At 46.1% G+C, this 21,970-nt stretch overlaps 2 protein-coding genes and 1 pseudogene across 2 annotated transcripts in view; 1 reads left to right on the forward strand and 2 right to left on the reverse strand.

Moving 5' to 3' along the window:
- Positions 1–1,077, reverse strand: part of GALNT8 (polypeptide N-acetylgalactosaminyltransferase 8) — a 40,632-nt gene extending 39,555 nt beyond the window's left edge. Inside the window, 1 exon segment of the mRNA XM_064376809.1 lies at positions 1,023–1,077. Coding sequence (XP_064232879.1) covers positions 1,023–1,077 — 55 coding nt within the window.
- Positions 1,078–1,461: 384 nt separating this feature from the next.
- LOC105719697 (general transcription factor 3C polypeptide 1-like) lies at positions 1,462–6,179 on the forward strand (annotated as a pseudogene).
- Positions 6,180–10,384: 4,205 nt separating this feature from the next.
- DYRK4 (dual specificity tyrosine phosphorylation regulated kinase 4) overlaps positions 10,385–21,970 on the reverse strand; it is a 60,678-nt gene continuing 49,092 nt past the window's right edge. The window contains 3 exon segments of the mRNA XM_064376810.1: positions 10,385–10,550; positions 11,361–11,797; positions 21,529–21,624. Coding sequence (XP_064232880.1) covers positions 10,385–10,550; positions 11,361–11,797; positions 21,529–21,624 — 699 coding nt within the window.

Genomic DNA, 21,970 nt, shown 5'->3' on the forward strand with positions numbered 1-21,970 from the left:
TTTTGGAAGGAATTTTTTTTTTTTTGAGATGGAGTTTTACTCTTTGTTGCCCAGGCTAGAGTGCAGTGGTGCAATCTTGGCTCACTGCATCCTCCTCCCGGGTTCAAGTGATTCTCCTATCTCAGCCTCCCAAGTAGCTGGGACTACAGGTGTGTGCCACCACACTTGGCTAACTTGTGTATTTTTAGTTGGAACAGGGTTTCACCATGTTGGCCAGGCTGATCTTGAACTCCTGACCTCAGATGATCCACCCGCCTCAGCCTCCTAAAGTGCTGGAATTACAGGCATCAGCCACCACGCCTGGCCAAGGACTGTTTTTTGTCTGAGCAGTAGGTCTCTCGAGCGGGCTTAAAATGTTCAGGAAGCCACGTTGTAAACAGACATGCTGTCATCCAGCTTTGCTGTCCTATTTATAGAGCACAGGCAGAATAGATTTAGCAAAATTCTTAAGGGCCCTAAGAATTTGGGGATGGGAAATAAGCATTGGCTTCAACTCAAAGTCACCAGCTGCATTACTTCTTAACAAGACAGTGGCCTGTCATTTGAAGCCTTGAAACCAGGACTGACTTTTCCTTTGTACCCACGAAAGTCCTAGATGGCATCTTCCAATATAAAGCTGTTTTGTGTACAGTGAAAATCTGTTTAGTGTATACACCTTCACACTGATCCTGGCTAGATCTTCCAGACACCTTGCTGCAGCTTCTCCATCCGCATTTGCTGCTTCACCTTATACTTTTTTGTTATGGAGACGGCTTCTTAAACTTCATGAACCAACCTCTGCTAGCTTTCAACTTTTCTTCTGCAGCTTCCTCACCTCTCTCAGCCTTCATAAAATTGAAGAAAGTTCGGGGCTTGCTCTGGATTAGGCTTTGGCATAAAGGAATGTTGTGGCTGATGTGATCTATCCAGACCGCTGAAACGTTCTCCATGTCAGCAGCAAGGCTGTTTTTGCTTTATTATTGTTCGTGTGTTCTCTGGAGTAGCACTCTGAATTTCCTTTTGCCCTCACAGCTTTGGCTAACGTTGACTTTCAGCTGTCTTGGCTGTCACCATGCTCTCCTCACAAAGCCCGATCATTTCCAGCTTTTGATGTAAAGTGAGAGATGTCCAACTCTCCCTTTCACTTGAACACAGAGGGGCCATTGTAATTGGCCTGATTTCAATATTGTTGTGTCTCAGGAAAAGGGAGTCCCAGGAGAGGGAGGGAAGTAGGAAATGACTGGCCACCGGAGTTGTCAGAACACATATGACATTTATCAGTTAAGTTTGCTGTCTTATGTGGGTGTGGTTCATGGGGCCCCAAAGCAATTACAGTGGTAACGTCAAAGATCGCTGATCACAGGTCACCGTCGCAGATGTGATAATCATGAAAAAGTGGAGATATCATGAAAATTACCAAAGCATGGCAGACACAGATGGAGCACCAGGTGTTAGGAGCGTGGCAACGGTAAGAATCTCTTGATGCAGACCTGCCACAAACCTTCAGCATGTAAAAACAACCCCAAAACCACAATATCCATGAAGCACAATAAAGTGAGGTGGTTGTGAAGCTGATGATGGTCATTATATGTTTTGTAACCACAATTAGAATTCTGTACTTTGTCTGGAGTTTGGACTGGACAAAAGTGCAGTGGTAACATATCGATTATGGCCTTAGCAGAGACGTCTTCCACAGGAAGCAACAGAAGCCAGCCATGGGAAATGTAGGAGTCCCCGATCAGGGACTCCCGCCAGAGCACTGGGCTTTACATTTCTCGAACCCCAGTCCTCAGCCTCTGTGCCCTTCACTTTATATTTTGAGAAGGAAAATCACAGTGGCCAGGAGAAATCCCGTCAGCTGTTGGACTCCAGTCAGCTGTAGTCAGGGGCCTAGGGTCACGGATGAGGAGCCTGACTCCCAGGGGCCCTGCCTGTCCACCCAGCAGGTGAGCCCTGTGCGCTGGAGCGTGCCTTTCCTAAGTGTGGCCTGTGCATTGGTCAGGGGAGGAGGGCCTCTACCAGTTGCCTCTGATCTTCCTCCGTGTCCTCCCAGCCGCTCCTCTGGAAGAGCTAACGGTGGGAGCCTCCGGCCTCCCTGACACGTTCACCAAGCTGATAAACCCCCAGGAAAACATCTGCAGCTTGGAAGAGTTTGTCCTCCAGCTGGAGCTCTCTGGGTATAGTCCCGAAGACCTGACTGCTGCCTTGGAGATCCTGGAAGCCATTGTAGCCATGGGTTGTTTTGGGATTGACAAGGAGGAGCTGCGCAGACGGTTCTCGGCTTTGGAGCAGCCAGGTGGTGGGCGTACCAGGACGTTCGCAGACTGCGTCCAGGTGAGCTGTGCTTTAGGTTAGCCGGATGTCACTGAAGCCAAAGTTGCAGCTCCCAGGCCAGGTGCACGCTGAGGATGGACTTGATGTGGGGCATAGCATGGTGCATTCTTTTTAAGCATTGAATGAGTCATTAACGTTTGAAAACTGGGGCATTTCGCGTCCGCTTTGAGGGCGCAGCTGTGGCTCTCTGAAGGTCACACAGCTGACATGGTTCACGAGCTGCCAGGCTGAGCCTGGATAGGAAGAGAGGCTGCTCCACAGCACAGGGCTAGAAGGGGCAGCCCTGGGGCTGGGAGCTGGGCCCGCCTCGTGGACCTGCTGCTCAGGGACTTAACCCGCCGGACAGGGGAAGCCACTCCACTCGTCCCCCATCACCAGCGAGGAGAATCCCCGGCTCCCCACAGACTCCTCATGTCTACTGCCCCGCCAAGCCCTCCTGGAGCAGCAGCAGGTGCTGGAGGTCGGCGGCAACACTTTGCGCCTGATGGCCATAGGCTCTGCCTGGCCCTGGCTCCTGCACTCTGTGAGGCTGAAAGACAGAGAGGAGTACACCCATGCCCAGAGAGAAGACCCTCAGGCCAGACCCCTGGAGGGGTCTTCCAGCCAGGACAGCCCTCCCGAGGGGCAGGCACCACCTTCTCACAGCCCTCGGGGCACCAAGAGGTACGCCATATGGGCCAGTAAGATCAGGGAGACCCCTGCCAAGAGGCCAGCGCTCCAGGACTCAGACTTGGCCCCAGCCTTGGGCCTGGAACAGAAGACTGGGCAGAATCCCAGGCCCCATCTCCACTCCCAGCTCTTGAAGACACTGCTGCAGTGGAGGCTATGCAGGAAGACCAAGAGGGTGTCGGGGAGTTCAGTTCCCCAGGCCAGGAGCAGCTGAGTGGCCAGGCCCAGCCTCCAGAGGGCACTGAAGACCCCAGAGGTACCACACGCCCTGTCCGCCACCCCACCTGTGCTTTCCCTCCCAGCTTCCCTGATGGGCCCCACACCTTCCTCTCAGATAGGGAACCTGCCACTGGCACAAAAGGGGCTTGATTTCAGCTTCTCAGAGCCTGAGCACTGCGGGGAGGATGCCGCCTGTAAATGCATTTCCAGGGGAGGGCAGAGGCCTCCCACACCCCAGGCAGCACTGTGAGTTCCGGAGCTCAGGCAGTGGGTCCAGCATGTGTGCCGCAGCAGCTGCTGTAGGACAGTGACAGCGTGCGGGTCTCACCTTCCTCGGGCGACAGCGCGCCCTTTCCTCTCCTGCGCCATCTGTCATCAGCAGCGGCCTTCTCATGTGGCTTCTCTGGGCGTTTTTGTTTTCTTTGGGGTGTTTTTGCCTCAGGTTTTATACCACCCTTGTGGTCAGGGTTTCTGGGTGGGAAATGAGGTATTCGCTGGCTTCCTCCGGTGTGGGGCTTGTCTGGGCCTGGGGCGCTGCTTGCACACGGCGCTGTCTGTGGCAGTCTCCCTGGCCCCGCCACCTCCAGGGTGGCCACTCTGTGAGGAGATGATCATTGTCCTTTTTTTGACACGTCATTCCTGAGCCTCGAGGTGCCCAGCTCATGCTGGGTGCTGGGTACCATGCTGAAGGTCGGGAGGCAGAGAGGGCTTCCCTGCCTTTCTGAGCCTCTCACATCCTCTTCCTCTTCCCTCAGGGTTCACAGAGAGTTTTGGAGCCATCAGCATCTCCCAGGCAGCGCGGGAAAGGTGAATGTGGAGTTCTGGCTCCGGGGCCTGGGGCGGAGCTCTTGACCGGGCCTGAGTATAAGGATTTGCATGAGGGTCTTTGAGGGTCTCTCCCCAGGTCCAGGCTCGGACAGCCTGCCCAGCACCATGCTTCTCGGCAGGGACACTTGGAGGGGTGCAGTGGATGAGCAGCAGGTGTGCTGGGCGCTGGCAGCACCCGGGTCAGCTTGGAACGAGCACTGTGCTTCCAGGATGCCCAGGGCGCTGGCAGAGACCACACCTGGCACCATCAGCTGCGCCTCACCGCCCAGCTCCTTACGGCCCACAGGCCCCTCACCCGCTCCTGCAGATGAGCCAAAGGTCCACAGAGGGATAAGCCCTGAACGCCTAGCTGCCCCCAGGGACAGCTGTGCCCCAGAATTAGAGGAGGCAAGGGGGCCGCAAAAGCCCCTCTGGTAGGGGTGCCTCCCATGAGTGTGCGCTGACCCCAGATTAGCAGGGCCCGAGTGCCCTGTATCCTGGCTTTCAGGAGCTCAGTTGTGCCCCCGCCAGGGCCCAGCCATGGTGATGAGAGCCGAGTGTCCAGCTCTTCTGGGTCCACCCTGCTCCTGGGCCCCGGGTGACTGTTCAGTCGCTGATTTAGTAGCAGAAATATCTGTTCCAAGAAGAGCATGCCCAGAACCCTGCGCACGGCACGGAGCAAAGCTACAGGATTACACTCCTGTAAGCTTTGCCAGAGGCTGGAGGTGGCTGCTTCCTGGGCTGCCAGGAGAGCTGGCAAATCAAGGAGTCCCAACCCTTGGCCCTCTCCTGCTAGTGTGGGGGGACCTGGGGCGTGGGCCCACCGAGGCCTCGGTTATAGCTGCATCTGAGCAGAGCCCCACATCGTGGTTCCATCCAGCTGGTGGTTATGGGCCCCTCTGTCCAGACAGGAAAGAAGCGGGGAGTTTGGAGAACAGAGAGCAGGAGGTGGCCAATCTTAGCCCTGTGACCTGGGCCGGGCCTAGGATACCCCTAAGACTCAGTGTTCTGTCTGAACCAGCTGCCCTCCTGCCCCTGCCAAGCCCTGATGCCAAGCCCTCGCCCTGCAGGAACTGTGAGAGCGTCTCCTTCATAGGCCGGCCGTGGCGTGGTGTGGACAGCCACCTGAACCTGCCCATGTGCAAGGGCATGATGGAGGCCATGCTGTACCACATCGTGACCAGGCCTGGCATCCCCGGGAGCTGCCTGCTGCACCACTACCAGGAGGTTCTGCAGCCTGTTGCCATGCTGGAGCTGTTCCAGGTGCAAGGCCTTCCCGGGCTCAGCAGGGGCTGGAGGCAGCTGGGTGGACTCAAGGGCCCGGCCTTGATGTGCAGGCTCCAGGCAGCATGCAGGACCACCGTACTGCTTACCTGCACCTCCTCCCCCAGCCTGTCCTGGGCTGTCCCTCAGTGTCCTTTGGCTGCTCCATGCTGCTGGCCAGGCTGGAAGATGGGGTGCCCGGAGTGCTTGCCTCTAATGCTTTCTCTGTGCAAGGGGTCACTAAATCATGAGCTCACAGGGCCCCCGGGTCAAGGAGCTACACCCTGGTGCGGCTGCTTCCTGCTCGGCTGACAGCTGCCCTGTGCTCCCAGGGCCTAGCGTGGCTGGGGCCTCCAGCTCCTCTGGCAGATAGGAGCTTGAAGTTCGGTGTCAGATTCCTCACGGGCCAAACAAAACCTCACCTGGAAGCCAGTCTTGGCTCACAGGAAGCTGGGCTGCAGCTCCACTGCAGGCCTGCATGACATTCAGCATGGTGGCCCCACTCTCAGGCCACTGCCTCTCCCACCAGGGCTTTGCCTGAACCCTCCTGGTACATCCCCACTTGCCTCATGCCCGGTTCAGGTGCCCCCTGCTCTGGGAAGTGGCTTCCTAGTACAGAGAATTCATTCCATAAACGCTTGAAGAATAAATCAATAAGCAGGCGGTATAGTGCGCTTATAACCTGTGTGTCTGGTGTCTACAGGGCCTGGAATCCCTCGGCTGCATCCGGAAGTGCTGGCTGAGAAAGCCGAGGGCAGTCTCACTCTTCTCTACACCTGTGGTGGAAGAAGTGGAGGGGCCCTCCTGCCTGGGTGAGAGCCCCATAACCTTCTACAAGCCCACCTTGGACTGTGCTTGGACTGTGACCTCCCCATGAGGTCAACTGGAACAAGTGGATCCACCTCTAGGACCCCTGTGGGCGTCCCCTCCTCCCAGCCACCGCTTGCCACGCCACCCCACCTGGTGCTCGGCAGACCCCACCATGCCCCGGCCTTGGGTCTGCCAAGCCTCCTGCAGCAGGGGACCGGTGCTCTGGCCAGAGCCACAACCCGACACGTTTCCCAGTATCCTGGAGCTCTGGAAAGAGGGTCTTCTCCACCTGCCAGTGCCCCAGGCTCTTCTGGGCGTGCCCCTTGGGGACTGGCTTCATCACACCGGGAATTGGTAATCTTGTCTCGGGGTCTCTGGAGTTGGCCCCACCTGTGCACACCTCACATTCCAGACTCCAGCCATCTCGGCAGGGTCTCCTGGCTCCTTGAGTGCCCGAGTGCCACTGAAAGCAAGGGCCTTGTGGGATACGCCTTGCAGAATAGGGGCAGTGTGCCCTGCTGCCCATGGGGACTGTGGCCTCTCCCCAGGCAGGACATCCCAACCCCTGGGTGGGACTGAGCCCCTCAGAGCGGAGCCCGGGGCTTCCTTTCTGGCCTGTGAGTCACCTGGCAGGCCCGGCTGGGCTCTTGTGTCCCTCCCTGGCTACTGATTCCCTGTGGGCCAGAAGTGAAGAGTCTCTGTAGGTTTTGGTTTTGTTTGTTTTATTTTGTTCTTTCAACTTTTTTCCTCATTTAAAAAAAAAAAAAAAAAAAGTCCCTGTGGAGTGGATTTATTTATTTTTTGATTAAAGGGAAGTAAAATCCATTCTGCTTTGTGTGTTTCCTAAAGAACCACTGATTCCCCTAGGGGACTCCCCGCTTTCGGCTGCAGAACAACCTGGAGTGGCTGTTCTCGTTGAAACCAAAGGAAGAGGGAAGGCCCTGATGCAAAGCTCGGCAGCCCCGCCCAGCCTCAGCCAGCAGGTGAGAGAGGGCCTCCAGGATGGAGAGGGGCATGGGCAGCTCTCTCACCGCCTTCTCAGCTGGCCCCAGGCCTGCCCCCCACAGAGCTGCTCCTGACCCAGCTCCAGGCCCCCAGTCACCTGGGCTCAACCAGCCGGTGCTGTCGGCGGGGCCTGCAGGATGGACCCCGCCCCTTGAAGTTCTCTTGAATGCACGATTACATTTTTTAAGTTAGTTGTCAACATTTTTTAAATGTAGAGGTTTCACATTAAAAAAAAAAATTCAGATGTCTGTCTTCTTTTAAAATGGAAAGTTCCAGTAACAATGGGCTTAGCTTTCTGCCTGTGACAGAAGTGCTGAGCAGACACCGCTCCCTGTAGGTGGGATGTGCCCCGCCCCAGCCATCTGTGTCTCACACCCACCTGTAGCTTCTCTCACCTAGAAAAGTGTCCTCCCTGGGGAACATGTGCCCTTAGGACCCCTGACCTGACCCACCTTCCAACCCAGGAAGGGCCACTCTGGGCCGCACTTGTGGGCGAGGAGGGACAAAGTCAGGGTCTTGGGGGTCGGAGTCCTGAGGGTGAGCCCCCGCACTGCCAAGGCTGCTCAGGCCTTAGCGTCCTTTTTTTTTCTCTTTAAAGTTTCATTTAAACTTTAAAGTTTAAGAAACAGTAGTGTTCGCTGGGATTTTTTGAGGCAATCATGTAGAATAGTGGATATGGTCTGCTTCATAAAATACTGAGCAAATGCTAATTATTTGGGAATGTGTGATGTGGTAGAAGAAAGGTTTGGGAATCCAGCAAATGATTCTTAAAATACTGACCACTGCATCCACATTTCAGAGCCTCAGTTTTCTCATGTGAGAACAGGGTGAAGAGCTGAAAAGCACTGGGTGCAAGTGCATGGTCCGGTTCAACCAGCTTTCCTTCTCTGCCTGTGCCTCCCAGATGAGGGAGAATGTGGGCCTGTGTTGGGAAATAGGACGTAGGGTTGGTGGGGACAGCTCTCAGATGGTGAGATGGGGCTTCTGTGAACACCAGCCCACATTCCTACAGCCGTTGCCCAAGGATGATCTTGTTCCCTCTTCCCCTCCCTCCTACCCATCGTGAAGCCTCTCATCTGCCCACCCATCTATCCATTCGTCCATTCATCTGTCTATCCATCTGTCCATCCGTCCATCCATTCATCCATCTGTCCGTCCATCCATCCATTCATCTGTCCATTTGTCCATCCATTCATCCATCTGCCCATCCATCCATCCACCTATCCATTCATTCATCTGTCCATCCATCCATGCATCTGCCCATTCATCCTCTGTCCACTTACCCATCCATGCATTCATCTGTCCATCCATCCACCCACCCATCCATCCATCTGCACATCTACCCACCCACACAGCCCTGCATCCACCCACTCACCTATCCATCCATTCACCTATCCATCCATCTGCCCATCTACCCACCCACCCCGCCATTCATCCATTCATCCACCTACTCATCCATCCATCCATCTATGCATCCACGCACCCATCTATCCATTCATCCACCTACCCATCCATTCATCCATCCATCCATCCATCCATCCATCCATCCATCCTTCCGAGGCTGCTCTCTGCCCCTCCAAGCTCTGCACAGAAGTCCCCAGAAGCCACAGCATTGATCAGTAGTTGTGAGTTGAGATGCCTTCAGGGGCCAGGCAGGTAACAAATGAGAGGGAAGGGGCCTTGGGTTAAACACTAGGGAGTGATAGCCACTGTGGAAAACTAAAACGTGTATGCCCAGGCTGTGAAGGAATGCAAATTTGGCAGAAATGTTAGGCACTATCTACCAAATAAAACCTACAAAGAGGCAAAAATGGGTCTCTGGACCTTTTGGAGCTGCCAGAACAGTGCTAGATGGTTGCTCCAGGTCTCCTGCAGAGACAGCAGGGAATGCACAGCCCAGATGGGCACCCGCATGAGGCCTGAACGCCTTGGCTTTGTGTCCTTCCCTGTACCCCACAGTCCTGCGTTCCTCACTCTTAATTCTATTTTCTTTTTCTTAGATAAGCAAATATATGAATGCATTCTCTGCCAAATCCAACATTTCAAATCCTGCTGAAGCCTCTGGACCCCTCTCCTTCAGGGCCCCTCCCAGTTTCCCTCTTCCCATTTCCATCCGTATCTGTCTGTGCACTCCCTGGGAAGCCCAGGTCTGTGATGCCATGTGACATAAAACACGCCCTCAGCGCAGCTCACTGCCACTCAGTGACTCCCTCCACGTCCGCATCAGCATGCCTGTGATGGGAGTGTTTTGAGGAAGTAGCCAAGGCCTTAGCGGAAAACCACCCGGGAAAGCTTTACCAGAGAGCCCTTCTCCACCACAGCAATGCCCCTGCTCCCTGCTCATCAAACAAGGGCAGTTCTGCAAACGTTTCCATGGGAAATCATTAGGCATCCACCTGACGGTCCTGATAGGGCACCTTCTGACTTCTTTTTGTTTCCTAATCTTAAAAATACACCTTTGAAGGGCACCTTTCTTCAGTTAATAATGTAAAAAAGATGGCGTCGCCACGGTAAAATTCCCAGGACCCTCAGTTCTTTAGGGAGGAGCTAAGTGGCTGGTCTCCTCGCTCACCGAAGTGTCTTGACCTTGATGGAACTTACATTGAGAAATTTTCTGTTTCTTGTTTTTATCCTTGAATTCCATTGTCCATGAACGTTTTGAAGTCGCGAATGTGTTTCTGCATATACATGCTGTGTATGTATGTATTTGGCTGTGTGGATATGGGTGTGTGTGTGTGTGTGTGCGCGCGCGCGCGCGCGCGCGCGCGCATGTGTGTCTGTGCGCATGCGTGGAATCTCCTTCCTCACCTCCCAGTGCCCAACACAGGTCCATCCACCAAAAGGGTAGAAGTCAGCCTTGTTGAATTAAACCCCTGCCAGTTCACCCCATCCTCATCTCCCCTATTCCCTACCACAGAGGGTTGCTGTGACGATTGTCCAGGGTCCGTGCACTTGTGTGTCATTTCTTCCCTGACAGCAGAGCGTGAGGGCTCCACCTTCAGCCGACACCTGCAGATTGCAGTGCTCCCCAGCAGGTGGCAGCAGCCGCCCAACTGTCTGTTTTCCGTTGCTTCGTCTTGGTTTCCCATGTTTGTGCTCTTGGTCCATTTCTGTCTCCAGGGTGAGGCCAGTAAGAGTTGACTGGGGTGAGGCATGACTTCTCTATAAAATCGATGATGTCCTAGCAACAAGATTTCCTCAGGCTGCCAGATGCCAGACACTGTTCTGGGCACGTTACACACACTAACTCCTGGCCCCGCAACAGCCCTAAGACGTCTGTCTGATCAGTATACCCATTTCATAGATGAGGAAACTGAGGCACAGGAGGTAAAGTCATGTCCACAGGGCTGGAGGCTGGAAAGCGGATCTGCTGGCATTTCAGGCTGCTAGCCTCAGGGACCTCCCGTCGCACTGCCTTCCAGGGATGGGATTTGTTTTGGGGTGGTGGGGGAGCCAGCATTGCGCTGGGAGACCAAAGAGTAGGATGAAAGGGTTTCTTATCCGGGGTCATCAGTTGTTTTTTTTTGAGACAGACTCTCACTCTGTGGCCCAGGCTGGAGTGCAGTGGCGCCATCTCGGCTCACTGCAACCTCCAGCTCCTGTGCTCAACGATTCTCATGCCTCAGCCTCCTGAGTAGCTGGGATTACAGGCGCACACCACCATGCCCAGCTAATTTTTGTACATTTCATAGAGATGGGGTTTTGCCATGTTGGCCAGGCAGGTCTCAAACTCCTGCCCTCAGGTGATCCACCTGCCTCAGCCTCCTAAAGTGCTGGAATTACAGGCGTGAGCCACACTGCGCCTGGCCTGGGGCCATCAATTTTCGAAAGAAAAACCTTCACGTTTGTCACCCTTAAAGACGGGGGAGACCTATGGTCGTCCCATGGTTTCAGCAACGGAGGAAGGGCTCTGGCTCTGATTACAGACTTCCTGGGAGGCCTGTTTCATCTCTACGCCTCATTCTGTGCCCTTTCCAGGTCTGGGGCAGATGGTTCCTTCCTCTCCACATACTGCTTTTCCAGTCCCTACTCTACTATTGATTGATTGATTCATTCATTCATTCATTCATTTATTCTATATTTTTTAGTACCTGTTCCATACCAGGCAGTATTCTAGGCTCTGAGACCCAGCAGAGACTAAATCCCTGCTCTAGTGGGGATAGACAGTAAATATGATGGGTAAATAACACAGACATATTAGAGGGTGTAATAAGTGTGATGGAAAAAAACAAAACCAGGCAGTGGGGTGCTGCACTTTGAATAAAGGGCCCAACCCAGGTAGGCCCCATGGAGAAGGTGACGTCTGAGCAAAGACTTGACTCCATCCTCTCATCTTGCACGAATGCGTGGGTGTTTCCTGACTGCAGATGAGTCTTCTCCTTGTTCTTCCCTGTTGAGAATTTGAAGGAAGCGCCTGCTCCTTTACTGTGAGTGGAATGGGCTCCTGGGAGGGACGGTGCATGTGCTCACTGCTCCATTTTCCACCAGAAGTCCCCTTCCTGGGTTCTGTCGGTGCACCTGGGGCTGGGTGGGCTGTACAGGGCTGTGCAGGGCTGTGCCATACCATGGGGCCAGCAGCCGGGCCCAGGCAAGCTACATCCTCAGATAGGAGGGAGGAAGGGACTTTCACCTCCACCTGGGGGAGCAAAAGGCGCTCGGGAATGGGGCAGGGCATGATGGACTCAAGGAAAATCACTGCCTCTTTCTGGGCCTTAACACCAGAGAGAAATATGTTTACAGCCTATCTTTTATCTTTAGTTATAACATAACCTGTTTTTCCTTTCATACCGGGTGGTTGGAATCTAGCAGAGGTAACCTCTGTCTGGCTTCTCTTTGTTTTCTTGTACGAACCTACTTATTAGGCAAACACATGTCTCCATTGATTACATAGCACAATAGCTTTGCTTAATTTCTTAGTCATACATATCTCAGTTAATTCAGAAATTCTCTGCAGTTGTTACTGATGAATTGTTTTTTGTTAAAGTGGTCCCCAAATTAGACACATAAAACTTTAAAAATCAGTTCACTTAAAAGGAAGAATTTTTTTTCTATTTCCATGGCCATTTTGTTTTATTTCTGCCATCACTTATATTTGACATACATAGGACAGCAAATTTTTTCAAGATTATACAGAATCTTGAAAGTTCAAAAAGCACAGGAATGACTTTTTAAAATTTATGTACCTAAAACCTTGAACCCTGAAACCTGGAACCAAGTCTCCTCTTGTACATCAGCTCTGCTTTCTGCGTCACCTGAGTTGTTCATTCATTTTAGCTATTACACCTGCTTAGAATCTCACTTCCAAACCCAAACTAATTCTCGGCTCTACTCTTCTTTCCCGTTTATAATTCTAATTATTTTCTCTGACCAAGTATGTGTGTTCCAATACCATTTATGCCAAGTTATATGACATGGGGAAGGAAAAAGGTAAAGAAAGGCTTGCAGTAAAGATGGAGTATTTCTAGTAAACGTCTTTCCTGTATGATGGTCCATGAAGTCTTAGAGTCACTGTAGAAATGTGTACTCATTTTATGAATATGAAGCATATCATTTTCATTTATGAAAAAATGAAAAGGAAAAAGGTGAAAATGTTGCTTGCAAAGCCAGAGGTCCTTTGGTGGAAGTAAAACTTTTAAAAATGAAAATATTCTACAATGCATAGATTTTTTTTCCCCCAAGAATCTTTCTTAGAAATAAGCTGTAGCATAGAGAGTAATATTGAGTGAATTATGTGAATTTGGGTGAGAAGAAAGCTCTTCTACAAAGAGTGATAAAACTTCTCAGTAGTCCTATTATATTTGGTTGAAGGCCTGGATCATTAGTCACATTTCCACAGTGCTTGTATTTTACAACGTGGAGGTTTAAGGTACAAAACCCTGTTATGTATGTTTGCATGGCTATGTAAAAATTTTAATTTTCACTCATTGTAAGGCATACAAATTTTATTCAAAGCTAAAAGTTGTGACTAGTTTAAATTAAAATAAATTCTAAAGTTTTCTGATTTAATATTCAGTTCTGTATGTAGATTTGTAAATTAAAGGTCTACAAATGTTGCGTTTGTTTGCTGTGGCATGTAGACAACTACAGCAAACTAGTACAACTGAGTCACCATTTCTAAGTTCCTTCCAAGGTTCTAAGTCACTATATTCTTTCACTTACAAAAATGTTCTGCTTTAGATTAATTAGGAAAAGCAGAACACTAGTAAACTGCATAAGATTTTAGTTCTAGTGAGAGAAGGAATGGAAACTCAGACTTACTGAATCTGAGCCAAGGTACTTATTTTATCTTGAAAACTTGTATACAGCATGGTATGTCAAAGCTTGCTTCTTGTATGAACTTGGAGCTTTTGTTGGTGACATTAATGCTGTCATATTACTGAGATTTCAGGACAAAAACCTAGAGTTAAATAGGGATTTGGGGTAATATAACATTATTTCTGTTTATTAATTTATTACTGAGGTCTGACTTTTTTAGCTGCAAAGTGATAATTTTTTTCTGAAAGTAAAATTTTGTTCTGAAAATAAAAGATTTTCTGAAACAAAAAGATGGTTTCTTTTGTATTTTAAATAAAGCTTGTGTATTATGCTTTCAGAAATTTTTGGCTATTATTTCTCTTCACAGTCCAGTTAGGTTGAAGCTGGCTGTAAGCTTTTTTATGGAATGGTGTTTTAAACATGCACAATAGTTTTTTGCTTATATTCTAAGGGAAATTTAGGTTCTTTTTCTCTGCAATTAAAGGAACCTCCATACTAAGAAAGTATGAAAAATATTTTAAAAATTATGTTAAAATTTTTTTTTCAACATTGGAAGATAGGATCAGATTATTTTTAAAAGGTTTTTATTTAATAGGTCTTATTCTTAGTTTTCAGTGTATATCTGTAATAAATTCTTGATATAATTTCTAGGTTTCTTTGCAATATAGAATGTGAAGTATAATGTATTTTGAGTATTTTAGTTGCCTTATGGAAAAACAGATGTGGAAGATTTAATTATTGAATAGAAAAAAATTAGGGATTTTATTTAGTAGCAGTAGTCAGAAAAATAATAGAATCTTTTTTCACAGAATAGAAAAACTCAGTTAACATAAAAATTACTTAATTGAGTGGAAATGTGTTCTATTTTAAAAAGATAATAATAAATTTGTGAAAGTTTTTTGAGAAATCTGTTTATTCCATAGGATACTATTTATCATATTTGTGTATGGGTAAAAAATATTTCTTCTTGGAATATGGTCTCTATTTATTTTCTTCTGAGAAAAGCATTGATAAAATATCTTTGAATAATCACAGGATGTTAGGATATAGACAGTGTTTTCTTAATAAGAGAATTGGTCCTTTAAAGTGTTTATAAATTAAGTTGAAAAATAAGGTACTTTTTTTGGTGGGAGGGGAGAATGTCTTGCTCTGTCACCCAGGCTGGAGTGAATTGACATGATCTCGGCTCACTGCAGCCTCTGCCTCTTGGGTTCAAGCGATTCTCATGCCTCAGCCTCCCAAGTAGCTGGGACTATAGGCACGTGCCACCCTGCCCAGCTAATTTTTTGTATTTTTGGTAGAGACAGGGTTTCACCACATTGCCCAGGCTAGTCATGAACTCCTGAGCTCAGGCAGTTTGTTCACCTTGACCTCCCAACGTGCTAGGATTACAGGTGTGAGCCACTGGACCCAGCCCATAAAAGTACTTTTATAAGTATATGATATTAAATTGTTATTCTAAATCTGAGAGAAATTTACCATTTTAGACCTAAAAATTGAACCTGTTCATCATTTGGAAGCTTATCTTCAGCTTGAAGGTAAAAATATTTAAAATACTTTCTTCTGAGGAAATTGTCCTACCCGTCCTTGACTCCGTCCTTGACATTTCTCTCCTATTAGAATTTAGTGTTTCTCTTTCTTGATTTGTTGAAATGTTTTGGTGGAGTTTTCTGCTAAAGGGTACATGTGAGGTAGGTAACTATCTTCAGACTTTGCAGTTTTGAAAGTGTTTTAATTTTATATTCATTTTGTTCTTGGCATTTGGTTGGATATAGAATTCTAGATTATCAATATTTTTCTTCATAATTTTGAAGGCATTGCTCCACTGTTCCCAACCTTGAAAAGTGCTATTAAGAATTACTATGTCATGGTGATACTTAAGCTTTTGCACATACCTGGTTTTGCTTTATTTTTCTTCTGAGGTAACTTACAGTTGTCTCTTGATTTGTCTTTTTCTGAAGGTTCATGATCATGTACCTTATGAACATCTCTTTTACTTATGTTGGGCTTTTAGTAGGCTCTTTAATTTGGAAACATCAAGTTTGGAAAATTTATTTTATTATGTCTTTGAGAATTTTTTCCCTCTGTCCCTCTACTCCTATTTTCTTTCTGTGTCTCACTTTTGTTAGTCAGATATTGTTATGTTCTGGATTGATCCTGTCATCAGCTTTTGTCTTACTTTTTTTTTTTTTTTTTTTGAGATGGAGTCTTGCTCTGTCACCAGGCTAGAGTGCAGTGGCTCAATCTTGGCTCACTGTATCCTCCATCTCTTGGATTCAAACAGTTCTTTAACATTTTTAAAGTATTAGGGGAACAAAGTAGGCAGAAGAATACACTACAGAGACTGCATATGGACCACAAAGCCTAAAGCATTTACTCTGGTCTTTTATAGAAAATGCTTTCCAGTCCCTTTTTTGATGTCTGAGGATTGCTTTCATTTTTAAGAGATGACCATTAAAAGCTGATTGGAAGCTCTGTATGTGATTAGGGCTTATTTAGCTTCACTAAAGAATAACTTGGTAATACTGAAGCCAGCTTTATCTTAGGTAGCCCATAATGTCATTGTCTACTGGTCTTTTCTTTGAAGCCTTTTGGTTTCTCTAGAGGAGAATCTCTTAATCTCCTGCCTGGACTGTACAAACTGAAACATGCTACACATGTTTCCAAGGTGAGTACTACCTCTGAGCGTGTAGACTTTCACTTAATCATGCTGTTTCCAATGCAGCTGACTAAATCTAAACTCTCCTGTGCCTCTGGTTTAGTTTCTTCAGAGGCAAAATCTTAGTCTTCTGCGGGAGTCAGAGTGGCCTGGCTGCATAGGAGGGCAATCAAGGTGGAGAGCTGTGAGTACACTTGCCACCTACGTAAAAGTCAGCCCATACCACATCACTGCCTACATACTTCTTAATGTAGTACTTCTTAACTTAAATTATCATAGAATTTTAAAGATTTTTTATTTTTATTTATTTTTATTTTTTTGAGATGGAGTCTTACTCTGTCACCCAGGCTGGAATGCAGTGGCACAATCTCAACTCACTGCAACCTCCGCCTCACTGCAATCCCTTGAATCCCTTGAATCCCGCCTCAGCTTCCTGAGTAGCTGAGATTACAGGTGTGCACCGCCACGCCCAGCTAATTTTTGTATTTTTAGTAGAGACAGGGTTTCACTATTTGGTCAGGCTGGTCTCGAACTCCTAACCTTGTGATCCACCCGCCTCGGCCTCCCAAAGTGCTGGGATTACAGGCTTGAGCCACTTCGCCCAGCAGAATTTTAAAGATTTAAATACGATCAGGAATGGTATGATTATCTGTTTGTATTGTATTGATCCATATATTTGTGTGTATATTTCCATATTTTTGGTGTTACATGTTAAACATTTAATTCAGTTATCTAGAAAACATCGAGTTGTTGCTGAGAACTAGAAAGGCTTAATCTCTGATTTTCAAAATAGCCCTGTGAGATTGTGGCTTATAGCGGCTGTATTTTACAAATGAAGAAACTGAGACACAGAGAAATTAATTTTCACGTGGAAGATCACGTAGTTTAGTAAGAGTAGAACTAGTACAGTGTTTAGCCAAACACTTTAAGTCTACAGAATGCTTTCTTTACAACTTTGTCACACTATGGTTTAAGATAATATATGATTGCATGGCAAGTGAATAACATTAGTAAGGCTATAATAAGTTCAAAAGAGGGAAAAAATGGCCTCAGCAGGGAAGGTAATGGTGAGTATCATGAAGGATGTGGAGCTTTTGTTGAGCCTTTGATTGGGTGTGAGGAAGGGAAAAAGGCAGTTCAGTTGATAGATTATGATCCAAGACACTGTAGTTATGACAATCAGGAGATGGTAAATATGCTATTCTGATTGAGGGAGAGATTTGGGGACTACTAAATGAAAGCTTGAACGTGCGGGTGTGGCCAGATCATAGTATTACATATGGGTTATTGGGAGGTTTTGTTTTGATATAGAACTCAATAAATATTTGCTTTTTAAGATTTATCCAGTATGCAACATGAAGTGAGAATGCAGGGATTATACCACTTCAGGCATTTGTGGTGTGGATTATAAAGTATTAGTGACAAGTGCAAGATTATACTTCATGTCTGAATTAGATTGCAAGTAATTTTGTTTTCCTTTAGTGTTGACATGTTTTGTAATTTCAATATTCATATTCTGGAATAACAAAGTTGAGTGGTAGGTATAATTTTGGGGAAATTTTATTCTGATGATTTGATACCACTTTTGGCCAAAGATATTATTTAGTTTTTCAGTGTAAGTAAGAAGTTGGAAAGTGTCTCATTATAGATTCTAGAAAACATTTTCAGTAAAAATGAAGCAGTGTTTTTCAAACTTGGATTTAAGGCATTTAGGCTATTAGAGATCATGGCTGTATCTTAAAAGCAGTTCAGTTACGGTTTTGCAGTTAAACTGTATTCAACTTTCTTTGTCCTCTTCCAACATGTAAGCTCTTATAATGCCAAGAAAGATGGATGGACCTGTATTGTTTGATACAGGTTAAGCATTACAATCCAAAATCCGAAACTTTTTATTACCAACGTGACACCAGAAGTAGAAAACTTTACACCTGGCCCCATGTGAGAGATTGCAGTTAAAATGCAGTCAAATTTTTTTTCATGCACAGAATTATTAAAAATATTGTATAAAATTACCTTCAGACTGTGTGTATGAGATATATGAAACATAAATGAATTTCATGTTTAGAATTTGGGAGTCCCATTCCCAAGATATTATATTCATGCAAATATTTTAAAATCAGCAACACTTGGTTCCTTTCAGTTAAGGGGTACTCAGCCCATACTAGCAAAATAAACCACCGGCTTTGGATTATTGTTCATCTGTTTGTTTGTTTTGTTTTGGAGAAGAGACAAATGAATAAATAACATGTAATTCTGAATATCCTGGAGTGAAAATTTGAGCATCTGTATTCTAAACACTCTTAAATAGTGTTTTGTGTTCCATCGATTATGCCTTAAATGTTGAGGTTTAGATAAAGTTTCTAAGACTTGTAAAATTTTCCCTAACTTAAAAAAAAAAAGGTTGATCAGATTTTCTACTTTTTTTTTCAGTATAGGAGATTGATATCATTTATTGTTGCAAATGTGCATATTGCCACTTTTATTTGTATCTTTATTATTTTTTATTTTATTAATACTTTTTAAGTTCGGAGGTACATGTGCAGTTCGTTCAGAATTGTTACACAGGTATACACATGCCATGGTGGTTTGCTGCATCCATCCCTCCGTCATCTACATTAGGTATTTCTCCTAATATTCTCTCTCTCTAATCCCCTCACCCCCTGCTATCCCTCCCCTAGCTCCCCCACCCCCCAACAGGACCTGGTGTGTGATGTTCCCCTCCCTGTGTCCATGTGTTCTCATTGTTCAACACCCACTTATGAGTGAGAACATTTGGTGTTTGGTTTTCTGTTCTTGTGTCAGTTTGCAAAGAATGATGGCTTCCACCTTCATCCATGTCCCTGAAAAGGACATGAACTCATCTTTTTTATGGCTTCATAGTATTCCATGGTGTATATGTGCCATTTTCTCTTTATCCAGTCTATCATTGATGGGCTGCCCAGATGTTTTAATTTTAAAAGAAAAACTACAATTTGTGTGGAAAAATGCTTTAGTAGTCCGGTTTATTTAAAATCAGATCTTTTGTTCTTTATAATTTGCTTTCATCTTTTTCACATTTAATCTGGCCTTCAACACTATTACTTTTTTTTTTTTTGAGATGGAGTCTCACTGTCATCCAGGCTAGAGTGCAGTGGCATGATCTCAGGTCACTGCAACCTCCACTTCCTGGGTTCAAGCGATTCTCCTGCCTCATCCCCCCGAGTAGCTGGAATAACAGGTGTGTGCCACCATGTCTGGCTAAGTTTTGTATTTTTAGTATAGATGGGGTTTCACCATGTTGGCCAGGCTGGTATCAAACTCCTGACCTCAGGTGATCCCCCTGCCTCAGCCTCCCAAAGTGCTGAGATTACAGGCATGAGCCACCACAGTCTCAACACTATTACTAAATGATTACTATCTCTTACTAATCTTAAATATAGTGAGGTTATATTCATGAAACTGGCCTTTCACAAAATGAAGCACTAGGCTTGATTTGCCAACAGCAGACTCTCTCAGAAGCACTAGTTTGAACTGGCTTATTTTATTTCCAGTATTTGGCCCATTGGGTCTTGTTGCACCTCAATTAGCCACGTCTAAATTTGAAATAAGACCCTAATTTCAGACTCTTCACTGAACTTCCCGAATTCAAGGGGTCAATTTTCTTCTTTCTGGAGGTAAAGAAACCTGAGACGCAGCAAGCGGAGCTGCCAGCCAAAGCTTCCTGGCAGCAAGGCCCAGGCGTGGCCCGTAGGACTAGAGTGTGTCTAGAGACTGCGTATGGCAGTGGTGGTGGAGGCCGCGGCGTCTGCTCTTCACGCCGCTCCCCTGGCTGACGTGTCTATTTTCACGTGTGTATCTTCCCAAATGAATGATAAGCTTCAGTAATTGTTACATTCCTTTTTGTGTCCCTCACATTGTTTCTCATTTAGTGAAAAATCACTAAATTCATTTGATTTAGCATTGAAACTGATCTGCCTTTTGTTTCTCCAAATGAAAGGGCAGAGGTAAATCAAAGATTCAGTAGAAGCAGTTCTGGCTGGCCCTTCATGGTAATTGAATATTTATTATCTTTATGTCTTAATGTCTCATATTTGTTAGTGTTTTCTCTATAAGGCTATGTATAGATTGACCAGATTTGGCAAACAGAAGAAGATAGGTCATTTGCATCTGATTACATGCAAATACATGTTTGATAAGTGTTATTTATTTATTTATTTTAATTTGGAGACAGGGTCTCACTGTTGCCCAGGCTGGAGCCCAGTGGCATGATCACAGCTCACTGCGACCTCAAACTCCTGGGCTCAAGTGATTCTCCCGCCTCAGACTCTCAAGTTGCTGGGACTACAGGTGTGTGCCACCACACCTGGCTAATTTTTTTTTGGTAGAGACAGAGTTTTGCCATGTTTCCCAGACTGTTCTCCAACTCCTGGGCTAAAGCAATCCTCCTGCCTTGGCCTCCCAAAGTGTTGGGATTACAGGTGTGAGCCACTGTGCCTGGCCTGATATATGTTGTAATAGTCTATTAATGATAGTGATTCCATTAGATTATGAGATCCTTAAAAGGAGAGAATTCTAATTTATTTTTATGCCTCTGACTCTGGCACTCAGGACGGTGTCTGTGCCAGTTATTGATTTACGATCTCTCACTCCAAATCCGCCCTTCTTTGCCTTTCTTTGTGACACCAGAGCTGAACTCTAAACATTTCTCCTTTGCAGTTGGCTTTGTCAATAGAGGGTATGGGGTCACCGCATGGTCAGAGCAGGAGGAAAGGGCTTCCCTCTGGCAAGTTTCCTGTGGCAGCCACATTCTTTCCAAAAGAGATGGGAAGCAGCTTTGGTTGAGGGAGGGGAGCTCTTATATTTACTTACTTTATTCCGTGTTTGTGCAATCTCAGCCTGGGGGTAGTAGCTGCTTTCTGCATTTGTTACTTCTGGAATTCCTAGAGTCCTCTTTTATGCCTTTTAGTAGTTAACTACCTTTTATTACTAAATAATTTTTAAATATTAAGTTACTTGTATGGTTTTTATCTTATGACTAGACCCTGACTGATATATTGCCTGATATTAAGTATTTAATAAATGTTTGTTGAATAGTAAAGGCAGAATGACAATGTGGCTTAGATGAGAGTTTATAGTTCTGAACACTTTAAGGCATCCTACATTTTAGAAAATATATTCTATAAGCCTTGGAGACATTTATCTCTAATTCCTCTCTGTTGGAAAATTAAAATTTTACAGCTACAATATACACATGACATATACATATATATTTACATATACATGATATATACATAAACAATATATGTTATACAGCTTATATGTACATATATATTCATTAATTATAGCATATTAAATACCATATGATGGGAATTTTTTTTCCAGAAAAGTATAAATGGGAATGTTTTGTTCTACAGGAGCTCATTTCCTATCCACCTCAAGAATCCCACCATGAAAAATAAGAGGTTGGTGGTATGGTGGAGAGAATAAGGCTACTGTTAATGACAGCCCCATATTCTTAACCTAGTGTTTATCAAGAGGCTGACCCTTACCATTTTCCAGCCCTGGGCTTGGCTGTCTCCAGGAGAATAGACATCAACTCTGCACACTCCATTTTGACTTTGTAACCAGTCAACCTTATCTGACATCTGGAAGTAGGAAAAAAAAAAATAAGAAAGAATCATCAAAAGGGCAGATTATATAAAAGTAAGAAGAAACGTGGTGATCACGGCTAAGGCATGGGAAATATGAACAATGCCTTCAATAGAGACCTTCCCGAACAGCCACTTTAGACCCACTCCACTCTGGATATCTTCATCCACAGCTCTCAATGGAAGGAAGATTTCTTAAACTTATTTGCACCTCTAAGGAAGAAGCTAGTGCCTGGTATCTCCTACAGGTGCTTAACACATCTTTGTTAAATGAATGAACCTAGCAGCCATGTCCCACCCCTTTGTGTCCTTGCTTGATGACCCTCTCCCCCTGCACCCACTG

This window comes from Aotus nancymaae, unplaced genomic scaffold (assembly GCF_030222135.1).
Source record: "Aotus nancymaae isolate 86718 unplaced genomic scaffold, 86718_ANA_hifiasm-v0.15.2.pri h1tg000016l, whole genome shotgun sequence".
Classification (NCBI taxonomy): Eukaryota; Metazoa; Chordata; class Mammalia; order Primates; family Aotidae; genus Aotus; species Aotus nancymaae.